The sequence below is a fragment of the Lissotriton vulgaris genome, chromosome 4_1, assembly GCF_964263255.1.
Source record: "Lissotriton vulgaris chromosome 4_1, aLisVul1.2, whole genome shotgun sequence".
Taxonomy (NCBI): Eukaryota; Metazoa; Chordata; class Amphibia; order Caudata; family Salamandridae; genus Lissotriton; species Lissotriton vulgaris.
This window is the reverse complement of record NC_141691.1, coordinates 1,259,977,256-1,259,990,456: the sequence shown is the minus strand read 5'-3', so window position 1 is coordinate 1,259,990,456 and position 13,201 is coordinate 1,259,977,256. Positions and strand designations below refer to the sequence as shown.

General features: G+C 44.7%; 1 protein-coding gene across 2 annotated transcripts in view; it reads left to right on the top strand.

Annotated features, from left to right (window-relative positions):
• Positions 1-13,201, top strand: part of GPLD1 (glycosylphosphatidylinositol specific phospholipase D1) — a 655,729-nt gene that overhangs the window by 251,844 nt on the left and 390,684 nt on the right. For both annotated transcript variants that reach the window (XM_086965460.1, XM_086965459.1), the window contains exon 7: positions 1,796-1,850. In XM_086965460.1, coding sequence (XP_086821586.1) covers positions 1,796-1,850 — 55 coding nt within the window. The remainder of the gene's footprint in view (positions 1-1,795; positions 1,851-13,201) is intronic.

The window sequence follows — 13,201 nt, the reverse complement described above, 5'->3', positions numbered from 1 at the left end:
CCTGATGCAGAGGTCTAGCCCGGGACCAGGGTTCAATTCCCTGCCTTGGCTGGTCTTGTGCTCAAAAATTCCACGGACCTGATAATTCTCGCCTCAGTGCCTATTCCAATCATGGAGTCCCACTCTGCAACTCTGGGCAATAGCTTGCTTAATCTCCACAACGGCCCCCCCAACGCTAAGGATACCTGGACACCACCTTGGGGGTGCCCAGGAGTGGACGCCTCACAGGGAAAGCCAGGATGGGTTCCACAGCGGTATTCGTACGAGCGCCTTGAGACCCTTGCGGGTGAGTAGTGCGCTACACAAGTATCAAATTACTTACATCAGTCTATAAAAATTATCTAAGCGAAAACTTGTCAGCAGCATCCTATCGTAACCTCCCTTTACGGTTACAAGATAAGGTTGCACCCATGGCTGTATTAATAGCTATTGATTCTCTCTAACTCTAGGTTTTAATATGTCACTAGAGAATCTATTGGTCTCCAGAAGGTCCAGATGATCAACCTTTAAGGATTTCCTTGAGATTGAGGTAATACTGACCGGATCAAAAAAATATTTTGGATGACCCAGGTCAACCATAAAGTTCTTGATATATTTAAGCCTCAATCGCTGAATCACATCAGAGAGGACAGCCCCTCCTCTTGCACTTCCGAACGTCACGCCACTTGTCATGTCCTCTGCGTTATGCTGCTCAGATTTAGCTCCAGTCTAGCAGAGGAAACAGGGTCCTGTCGGTCAAGGCATGAAGTTTGGCACAAAGGTGGGAACAAGCATGCTGCGACTGACATCTACCCCGCATCAAGGGAGGAGTCAGCTCAGTGCTCTAATCAATCTTACTTAGGACTCTGTGTCAGCTCTGCTATATCTGTAAGTGAGTTTGAGTCAGAAACTGTTTGTGGTCACAGGACTCACCCCGCGTCATTTGAAGGCTGGTCTTTTTTGGCCCACAGAATAGGCCAGCAGGAAACTATGATGCTACTGAGCAGTCCTTCAGACAGGGAAGAGAAGAAAAAAGGCAAATGTAGCTTCCATTCGAATTCAGCACAGTGCTTAGATCACCGTGTGTGCTGGTTTACTAAAGCGACAGGGTTAGCAGATGTCCATCCTCATGGGCCCTTTGACTTCAAAATAACACCCCAACAGTCAACTTTTGCTTCTGAAGGGTTGGGGAGAGGTGATGAGGGAAATATAAACAAGCAAATATCGCTCCTGCAGCCCTATAAACATTTTCAATCAGTTTGCTCCTGAAGCTGAGTAGCACGCTTGTTGTGCACTTGCCACGTGACTGAATCTGAACTCAAGGTGCTGCCATATTGCTTCAATGTTTGACCCAAGGGCATATCAGTAAGGGCCGGCGATAATTATCGCTAAGCGCGCTTAGCGCGAGGATAATTATCGCCGGCTAACGCTGAATTCTATAGTCAAGAAAGCGTGCTATCAGTAATGCTTATCTCCAAAGCGATAGAATTCCATGAGCAAGCTGCCAGATGTGCCATTATCGCTGGAAATCCAGCCCGGCCCTGAAGGGCGCTGAGGCATGGATGTACGCAATAGCGTGACCTTCTAATAGTGCGATAAAATTATCGCCGCTTACCGGCCCGAAAACAGCCGCTAAAGCGGCGATAATTGTCTTGATGATATGCCTCCCCAGGTTTTTGCAAAGTAAATGGCTCAATAGTTAACAAATCGATGAGGACGTCCGCCAGTAAAGGGTGACCTGAACAATAAAATTCGATATTAAATATTAATAATAACCATTGCAGGCACTAAACCTATTTCTTTATCACACCTACAGGTGCAGATGTCCTGAGTCAGTATGAGCTTGACCTAAATTACCTTCAAGAGCATTGGTAAGAACATGTTATGCCCCTGTGTGCAAGAAAAGTAGACTTCTCACATTACAGATGGATTAAAGCTAGCAAGAAGTGTGGCATGTATTAATGACTACTGGCTACTTTTTGTGGGTTGCTGAATCTGTGAAGAGTAGAATCATTATCTGGTCTTTCGAAGAACATATTCCTATTTTGAACCTGTAAATTAGAATTAGGCACGCCAGAACGTTTATAAGTAGGGTCCCAGCAGAGCAAGGGGTATTATTAGGGAAAGAGGACTAGATACAAGTGGGACAGGTAGGATAACAGCATGGAGGAAGTGAATAATGGTAATAATTTAGACAGGCCTCAAATGTGCACCTTCTTTTGTGTCTTTGTAGCTCTTATGAATTTTTGTACTTGCTTACTTTTGTGGTTTAATGCCTGTGTGTTTGGTATGATAAATACAAATATACCTTCCTTTTTTATTATTATTATTTATTTGTATAAATTGTATACAATCACAAATTATGTTGCATGGTTAACCACAACTGGTCGAGAACATGAGTACATTATTGTCTATTCCGCAAGGGGCCAGCCTTGAAAATTGGAAATTCACTCCTATTGGGCCAACACCAAAGTCCGAGAAAATTACCTATGACACTCATAGATTTCTAGGAGGGAGTAGATGCAAAAATTTACAAATGTAGATTTTCAGTAGATGGAAAAGGATGAATGCAAAAATGTGACAGGTGAATTCTAACACTTTTTTTTATTTATTTGGTTATTTATTTCTCGATGTGCTAAGTATTACTCTTGTCGTTGACTGGAGTAAAGTTGTGTATGTTTCCAGAGTGGTAAATTACATGGGTGAGCTACATGAACACCCAACACGCATATCAGTTTGTGAATATTCACCTGATGTTCCACGTACAAACACCAGTAAAGACAACTGTAACATTTAGGCAGCCATTGTGAGTGTCTCGGAACAATATGCAATATTTATTGCACCTGATGAAATATGATATCCTGGTCTTCAGAATTTATCGAGGGTAATAGATTCTGTTTATTACAAGTTGTGCCCTAAAAATTGGGCATACCGCATAGAATATGTCTTTCCATGCCTCCTACGACAGCACTGCACGGCCCAGTATTAGCTGGGCTTCTTTCCTTGGTATATTTAAGCAGATTTGATCTGCCAAGAAGTACCTGGATGCGGAGTTTATTGCACTAACATATTCCCTATTCATTATAATTCTGATGCCTAGATAGAGAGGTGTTTGGCCGGGTGATCGGAAAAATCGGGCACTGAAAAACAGCCCTTAAATACAGAAATTATATCATATTGTTTGATTTTTTTTATTTATAAATGCAATTTGTACATGGGCAATTCAGGCAGCTCCGATTTAGTGAATCACGATTTAGTATTTATGGACACAAAGTGAACTGTCAGCCACCTAAATCGTACTTACATGTAAAACACCACAGTTTTGAGCCAGAAATGCAGGTGATTGCCATTTGTGAGTACGCGCTCGTCCATGACGGCCAACCATTGTGAATACATTACACGTGACTGAATGAGGGACATAAGGGGCCTTATTTATAAAAAGTGACGCATCGCTGCGTGAAAACAGCGATGCGTCACTTTTCACTGCGCACTCCTTGCGACACCAATGATGCGTCATATTTAATGTATGACGCATCATGTCGCAAGGAGTTACAGATACGTCAGTATTTCTGACGTATCTGTAAGCGCAAAAGTGACGCATTGCTGGAATGTGTCACAAAAATGACGCAACTCCAGCAATGCGTCCTTTCACATGGGGAAAGCCCCATGTGAAAGGCCTTGCGTCAGTCTTACGTCTGCTGTGAGGCAGGCGCAAGATTTTGACGCAACAGCGTCCTAAAAGTGACGCAGTGAAATCTCATAGATTTCACTGCGTCACTATTACGAGGCTTTTTGCGGGGGAACGCCTCCTCTGCATACATTATACCTGACGGAGGTATAATGTGGCGCAGGGGTTTAAAAAGTGACGCATCTACCTAGATGCGTCACTTTTTAAATATGGCGCAACAAGGCGCATGTTTTACGCCGCCGATGCGTCACAAAAAGTGACGCATCAGCAGAGCAAAACGGACGCAAGGCCTCATAAATGAGGCCCAAGGTTTTTAGCACATGTCTACATTGTGCACTCATGGGAACTACTTCCTATGAGCTTCTAGACACCAAAAGGCAGAGGCAGGTAACTTTATGCCAACATAAAAATATGGCCTACAGTATCTGATAGCTCTACAGACCCCCTCATCCATGCTACTTACACATTTGGGACAAATTAAGGAAGGAAACTGTGCCGTTGAAATACAAATAATCTATAATTTACAGATTCATATTTTAAACACCTAGGTCCTCCTTTACAAGAAACTGACTAATCGGCATTGATGCGTCAGTTTCCTTGCGCCAGAGTGAAATGATCTTGCGACACCATGGATGCTCTGGTTTCCAATACAGCGCTCCATGGTGCAAGGATTAACAGATGCTTCAGAATATCCGACGCATCTGTTGGCCAAAAGTGACGCATTTCTGGAGTTGGTCTTGAAATTGACACAACTGCAGCAATGCGTCAGAACACAAAGGCGAGTCATATTGTCAAAGGCCTGCGTCAATCTTTACGCCTGGTCGGAGCAGGCATAGGGATTTTGACGCAGTCAAGTCGTACAGTGATGCAGTGAAATATAACTTTCACTGCAGCACTTCTACGTGGTTTTTATGTGGGAACGCCTTCCATGCATACGTTATTCCTGGTGCAGGTATAATGTGACGCAGGGCTCTACAAACTGATGCAGTGGACCCAATGCGTCAGTTTGTAGATATGGCACAGTGTGGCGCACTGATTGTGCTGCCTCTGCTAAAAAAAAAGTGATGCACCGGCGTTGCAATGGACTTGTAAATGAGGCCCCTAGAATCTCTCTAAGTAGTAGCAAGCTTTCTTGAACAGTTACTTCGAAATATATATATACATCTTCTATTTTGCTGCGGCAAAAATAGTTTGCCACATTCCACCATGTTTACAACACAATGAATCTAGGCAGGTGCGTCACCATATAAAGCCCTGAGTCACATTATACCTGCGTAAGGTATAATGCATGCAGGGTGGGCAGGCATTCCCAACCAACCAAGCCTCGAAGGAGTGGCGCAGTGAAAGCTATGAGAATTCACTGTGACACTTCTAGGATGCCATTGTGTCAAAACATTACGCCTGCCTAATGGCAGTTGTAAGAGTGATACAGTGCATTAAATATAGCCTCCACCAAGCATTGCTGGAGTTGTGTCACGCTTCTGACACAACTCCAGCAATGAGTCAGGTTTGCACTGACAGATACGTCAGAAATACTGACGTATCTGTCATTGCTTGCGACATGATGTGCCGTACATTAACCTCTTCGCTGCGGATGACGAGCTCAGCTCGTCATCAGCCACGGTGGTCGTGTGCGGATGACGAGCTGAGCTCGTCATGTAACGCAGCTTTTTAAAAATTGCTGCACACAGCGGGAAAAGCCGCCGCAGCGATGCGGTTAAATACGGCGCATCCTTAGTGTTGCAAGGAGGACGCAGTGAAAACTGTTGCATCGCTCTTTTCACGCAGCGATGCAACAGTTTTCATAAATAAGCCCCTGAGTACTTTCCGGAAGGTCTAATGTGAGTGTGCATTCTCAGGTGTAAAGTAAGTCATTGAAGAGAGAGGAGTGAAAGAAAAGGATGTTTCCTTGTTTTATCCTTGTTAGGGATGACTTGAAAGCGCAGCTACAGCAAGACTTTATGCAATCAACAGAAATGAGCATTAGGAAGCACTACTTTAGAGGGTCAGAGGCTCCGCCCTCATGCTGATCTTCCTCCCTAGCTGTTTTAATTGTCCACAAGGTGTTTGCTTCTGTAGAAAAAAAGTGATTGTATTGCAGATTATGGTCACCACTGTACGCCTGCGTTAGCTATGGTGACAAGCAAGTGATCAAGCCTGTAGGCCTCGATGGCTCATTGGGAAAGGTTAATTCAGATGCAATATGTTTGATTAGTTTGTTGAAAACATGTATGACAAAGGAAGTAGGCCTAAGTTATTTATTGTGAAAAGCAAATTGGCCAATAGGAGTAGATTGTTATGCGACTTTTAATGCAAGTAGAAGAGTATTATCGAACAGAGGTTCCCACAGATTAAAATATTAGGCAAGGGCTTTGTTTACCCCCTCTAACAAACCCTGTGTTGTTTGAGAATTACATTTGTTGTTAGGCCTGGCTTGACAGCATAGTTTACGTATCACCAGAAAAAGAGATGTAGTAAGTTGACCCAAGAAAGGGTCTGTGGCAATGCCTTCATGTTGATATTTTATACAAGTATTTGATTGAAAATAGTAGTGCTTGTCTGTCTAAGAATAAGTCCAATTGCTCCTAACTGATTGCGACATTTTAAACGCAGCACAAAGATCATGTACAATAGGAATAGGTTTTGCTTGGTGTAACACAGTACCAAATGTTTTGGAAGTGATTGGCAAGTGATGCTTGCCAAAACACATACAAAGTGGATTTATAGTGTGAAATTTATTACGAATACAATAAGAAGGGGTTTAACATTGTGAACTCTTTGCCAAATGCAATATGCAGGGGCTTTAAATAATGAACCCACTGAGAAATGCAAGAAGAAAGGGTTTTACAATGTAGACTCATGACAAACACCATAGTAAGAGGCTTTACATTTTGAAGGAGTTGGACAATACAATAGGAATGGGTTTTACATTGACAAATCTCTGACAAATGCAATATGAATGCGTTTAGTAAGAATTTTCCTTTTAAAATGTAGCCACAGTAAATACTTGGTTGTCCAGAAGAGACTTAGGGGCCGATTATGATGGCGGACGGACCTGAGTCCGTCCGCCACCATAGAGTAGAAGGGAACCTCAGCATGGCCTGCCAAGTTCCCTCCTGTGCAATTAGGATGTGACCGCCACCCTGGCGGTCACATCCTCTATTTTTACCATTGCGGCGGGTGCGATTCAAGCTGCATCCGCTGCAATGGTAAAAATGCATACATTGCATTTGTATGCAGAAATCGGCAGGCACCATGCGGTGCCTGCCCAATTCTGCATACAAATGCAGGGGGGTACCATAGGTACCCCCCATGTGCACCCCCCACAGCCCCTTCAACCAGGGAGCCCGCAACGGGCCCCCGCAGTGAAGTTACACATGCTTTTCCACGGCGGAAAAGCCGCCGCGGAAAAGCATGTTTCACAGCCCATCCTAATCTGGCTGACAGTGTCTGCGAGACACCGTCACCATATTAGAGCTTTTCCGCTGCGGTTGTAAGCCAACCGCGGCGGAAAAAGCTGCGGACGGAAACCAGGACCCACCAGCCATCCTAATGTGGCGGTGGGTCTTTGGTGGGTCCGCGGAGGATTTTCTGCATCCTCCGGGCTGGCGGTGGCTTCCGCCGGCCCGGAGCATGCGGAAAATCCTCCATCGTAATAGGCCCCTTAATGTTCATGTCAATGTACACTATGGATCTACCTAAATTTGTTGATGTGTCTTTCTAGGGAGAAATGGCAGAGTTATGCTTTTTTTCAAGTTAGAGTGACTAGGCTTGCTTTATTTGTATTACAAGTGGTGACAAATAGTAACAAATGGAGTAGACACTCATGGTACATAATTTTACATAGTGAAATTTGGTTATGAGCTTTGAAGAATTTGAGAAATTGGGTTGCATTGTTAAAGGGGGGTATGGACACCTCTCAAGCAACAGCCACAATCTTTGTCAGTGTGAACAACAAAAGTCACTAAATTGATCTGTTCTAAACTCTCTGATAAGTTGGCACAAAAGCATTCATGCATATCTTAGAGGCAATGTGTAAAGTATTTATGCAGCACTTAAACAGTAATAAAGTGAAAACACAACACAACAAAAATCCCACAGTAATTTAGAAAAACAGAGCAAAGTTTAGAAAATGATTCAACACAAAAACAACAAAATTCCAATCAGTAGAACAGAAGTTATGAACTTTTAAAGTTTAATGTGAAAAATACCTCCTAAAAGATCAATGCGACAATCGTGGTCACGCTAGTTCTGTGAGATCAGGGCAAAGGCGAAAGTTATAGCCGACCGGGATGGAGCATTGTTCGGATACACAAGGTGGATTGGGCTAGGTTTCCACTTATCTTCGGACTTAATAGAAATTTTAAAGAAAAAGGTCTGCACAGGTAATGTAAGCAGGGCAAGGAAGCAAGTGGTGTCCGAGGAGGAGGTGTCATTGTCCGTGAGCCTGTGAATGAAGTTGCGGTGAAGATTTCTATGTCTGGACTTTGTCTCTTTTTGAAAGTCAAAAATCTTCAGCAGGATGAAGCTGCAGGCTTCAGTTAGCCAACGAGGGCTCCATGAGGCTGGAAACCGTTTCTGCGAGAAGCTGGTGAACAGGATTTTCTGCTGTGGAGAGCAGCAAGAGCTACTATGAAGTCAGGCCCACCAGCAAGGCACATTGTGCGGATCAGTGAGCAGATAGGTCCTGGTCTCCTCTTGGTTCTCAGAGCACTTTTTTGCAGAACAGTTTTAATCCCAAGTTTTGAATTTGAACTATCTGGGCACCCCTGCCAAGGGTCCAGGGCTGGAGAGGCACCACATGGAGCATCAGGAGTTATTCAGACTGGTTCCAGGTGTGGGTTCAAGATGATTGGAAACTTTTCTGCCCCTTGAGCTCTGATTAGGTGGCCAGCAAACTAGCCCTTGGAGTGAGTCAGTCTGGAGGTGTTGGGTTCAAACAGAGAAGCAGGTCTCAAGCAGCAAGGCAATCCTCTGAGAGTACAAGGCAGGCTTCAGGCAGCAGGGCAGTCCTCCTGCAGCATGGCAGTCCTTTTGGTGCAGCAGGGCAGTCCTCTGAAGTACACAGCAGGCCACAGGCTGCAGGGCAGTCATCTGAGAGTCCTTCCTCAGGTCCAGAAGTGAACTAAAGAGTGGGTCTGAGGATGCTAATAAGCAAATTAAGTATTCCAGTTAGATGTAAGCCAATTGTACTGTATTGAGTGAGCACAAGGGTTTTAGCAACAGTTGTAAAGTGCACAAAGTCCTATGGTCCAACAATACAAATTCAGAAAGCCAGGAGGAGGGGGAAAGGCAAACAAATGTGGAAGACCACGCTAAGGCTGACAGGTCTAACAAGTGATAAGAGCCCTACCTCCAGTATTAAACCCAATCTGTGCCAGGGTGAACTACAAAAGTCCCTAAATAAAACTGTGCTTAACTGTCTGGTATCTTGCCACAAAAGCAATCAGACTTATCTTAGAGGCACTGTGCAAAGTATTTATGCAAACAGTAATTAAGTGAAAACACAACACAAGAACATTTCCAAACCATTTTTGACAAATGGAGTAAATTGTTATAAATAAAATGACACCAAAATTACAAACATCCAATGAGAAGAGCAGGAGTTACACATTTCTTAAGTTTGGGGTAAAAATAGGGCCAAGAAGCATAAAGTGGCTATCACGGTTATCAGGTCGCACTGGATCTGGTCAAAGTCAAAAGTTCAGGCTGACTTCAATGGAGCACGGGTTGGATACAGGGACCAGGCTCATTCTGGTGGAAGTTAACCTTCCAACTCAGTCTAGTTCCACGCAAGGACCCGCAGTCAGGGTTTTGTATTGGTGGGGCACTGTGAGGAGATCGCTGCTGGCACGAAGAGCTAATCGATGATAAGAGCTGGAGCGCAAGGAGACCGTTGTTGGGTCGAAGAGCTGCTTGCCTATCAGAGCTTTCCACTGCATTTGTGGGAAACGTAGGGCAGTTGATGCTAATGCAAAGAGCAATGTGCAAGTAAAGTCTGGGGTCTGTGGCCGGGAATGTCAAGTTGACAGTTGCATGCAGGTCCTGCGTTGGACTCAGTGAAATCCACTGGTATTTGCGAGGAGACTGGGGATGATTCCTTTTTAACGTGAAAAGCACACTCTGACATAAGCCACCTCTTGGTGGTCATGTCTCACTCCTGGAGAGGATAACAGCATGGCTCAGGCAGGTTCAGTTGGTGCTTGTCGGCTGGGTAGTTGCAGGAAAGGCTTATGGAAGCTTGTTGTCTCCCTGTAGTTCAAACTGTAGGTCAGCCAACTGTCCCTTAGAGTAACTTCTGGGGATCCTGGATTAAATGTAAGCAGGTCCAGTCTTCTTTCTTCAGGCAGCAGGGCAGTCCTTCATCCAAATCTTCTCCAGTCCAGGAGTGTTGTAATGAGGAGTTCATAGAGTGCCATTTTATACCCAGTGCCAGCCTGTGTGTGAGGCTCACCACTTTGTCTAGACCTAAACTGATTCTGATCAGTTCTTCTCTCTCCCCTGGGTTTGGCTCCAATCTATCTAGGGGAACAAATGGTGGGTAGGTCCAAGTGTGAGGTGCATTTGCTAGTGACTGTAATGGCTGCCTTTTTGCTAGCTCTTTGGAGAAGGAGAATGATGGAGAGTGACTCCAGCCTATCACCCCCATAGCATAGGGATTAGGCCGATAGACAGGGACCCTTTCTTACATATATTAGGGCATTTTCGTACCATTTTCCTTAAAGTAAGGCTTATGAATTTAAGTTAGGGGATAGATATATAAGTATTAGTTATGACTTGCTCATTTACTAACATGCTGGGCTATTATCTATGGAACTATGCATATTGTGGGCTCCGTAGGCCTTAAACGAGACAGACTCCATTTTGCTTTCTGCCCGGTAGCTCGAGAAGGCTTTCTAGGTGAAGTGTAATGTTTTAGTTTCAAGCTGTTGTTCGCTTGGAGAGAACCGGTTCAGGCTGACCCTTATCGAAGGAATGTATTTTTCTCCACTCCGAAGACACAACTTCAGGCCGGCCGGCTGGGAAAGTGTCCTTGGTACGGGGAGGTACAAGAATTTGGTGGGCGGCAGGTTACTGGCCGTGAATTTCCATGAAGGAACGGGCTTTGATATTAGCGAAGGTGTTAGTCAGTTTGTCAGTTAGTCCGTAGGCGGCATCTAGCCGTTAGCATCTCTGCCATTATTCATCTCATGGTGGACAAGTCGCCATCTTTGAAGTCGGAGAAAGATTTAAGACCGAAACTCTCTGAGAAAGACTGAACGAGAAGCAGCGCGGAGCGCACTGACAGAGAGAGAGAGAGAGACGGTAGCTAATAATCAGCAAGGTTCCGGTGTCCTGAAGGGAAGCAGACGAGGTTGAGCCTAGCGGTGCAGACGTGTACTTGCGACGGCTGGGGTGTGACTGCAAGGCGAGCCAGGATACAGAGACGAGAAGGGAACCTAGATGACTGCCGAGTCCAGACTTCCCACTAATAAGGTGACCTCTGTCTAAACTTTAATAGAATGTGCACTCTAATCTTTACCTTTTCTTTGCAGAATGTCTGTTGCATAGTAATGTGATCGGTGTCTATTGCTAATAAATACCCTAATTCTTATAGAATTATTGTGTACCTGGTGTTCATGTTCAATCCTGGTAAACTGCATTCCTAGTTGAGAGTTGTTTATGTGAACGGATGAGAAATCCCGATCAGGTAAATGGTGATCAAATAAAGAGGGAGTGAGTGGACCTGTGATGTCAAGAGCAGGGAGTACACTATACGATTTGGAACTATATTCAAAGTTATTATTATTATAGTTTTACCCCGGGTAGGTAACTGAGATTTGGTCCCGATAACTGTTCATAGGAATGTGGTCGTCGTTGATATACGGCGTTAGTGAGAACACTGGGGAGGACTACCAGTGCCGATACCCACAGGATTGTGGCTTGAATAAGTGAGGGCGCTAGGGGGTCGAACTAGCGTGTAGATCGACAGGATTGTTGGTCGTTTGGAAACGGGAGCATTGGGTTCTGCAGGCCCATGTGTAGTCGCACCGGATTGTGCGCAATATCTGCCCTAGGGTAGACCGGTCTGGGTCGGGGTGGCCGCGAGACCAACTGATGTGAATAAGATATTGTAGAAAATTCTTATATATGTATATTATCATTCCCCATCCTTAGGTGCGACCTGTATATATATCTGTAAATCTATCCATTGTGAATACGATCTGAGGAGGAAAGGTGAGTACGTTTTGGCTGGGTCATAGGGGCCCCTGGGGGCTGATCCCATCTAAACAGAAAATCCAGCCATAACATCTGGCGTCACGAACTGTTTACGAAGCCTGTGTGCATTGTGTTGTTTTAATCTTGATGGTTTGCGCTCGGCTTGTACGTATTAATTTTGTTTATAATTGTGTATATAATTTTTTTTTTGTGTGTCATTATGTTTGCGAAAAAATCATCGTCGGTTTTCAAATTACCGATTCAGATTCCCGGCTGGGAATGTACCCCTTACGAGGCCTTGGCCCGTGAGTGGGCTGATTCTACTGGTTTGAGTGAAAATTGGTCTTCATGCTTGGAGCAGGCGGAGCCTGCCGATGTGGTATCGTGCTTGCAGAAAGCGCCAGTAGTGAAGGGTGATGAGCTTCCTATTTTAGGACGCAGAGGGTGGATTGTTCTTAATGCATACAGAATATTGCATGAGAAGTTTGTTCAGCTACAGAAGCGGTTTAAAGATATGGAAGGACAGTGTGTTGAATTACAAAATGCACATACTCTGTTGCGTTGTCAAAATAAATTGCTTGCCGACAAACTTGAGACATATCAGACCATTGCTGAAAGAGCTGCGGTCCGTATTGCACGATATAAGTATAAACATCGCCGTGGTCGTGTATCTACACGCAAAGTGCGTATGGTTGTAGCGAAAGCTGGAATGGATTGGAACCCCGATGAGTGGGACGGTAATATCTGGGATTCTCATACTTCTGACTCCTCGGCAGAGGAGGGTGATAAGCGCGAGTCTTCTCGCTCCGGACGTGATTGTAAATCTGCTTCGTGTACTGATATGGGTCCCGACACCGACCGTGCTCGTTCTTCCCGTTCGGATGACGTGGCTTGCACTGATTGTGCTACTAAATCTAAGCTGCGGGCTTCCTCGGAAGCTCTTCCTGCAGTTTCTGCTCACCCGATTTTTCGACGAAAGTTACAACAGGCCCCTGGTAATCCGGGTGGTATTGCTCTTGATTGTATTGAAGACTTTACTCAACAGGAGGTTAGTGACATTTTGCAACGATTTCGACAACGGCCTGGTGAGGCCTTGCTTACCTGGATGGTGCGTCTTTATGAACTTGGCGCTGCCGGTATTATGCTCGATGCTGTTGATTGTTTACGATTTTGCTCTTTGAGTTCTGATTCTACGATTCAGGATCATTTTCGGAATTATAATGGTGCTGGTCAAATTTCTTTGCTCCAGCTTGCGTCCGACGGCTGTAATCATAAATATCCAACTGAATCTGATTGGCCTACTGATGAGAAACCGTGGTACACTCTGCGCGATGC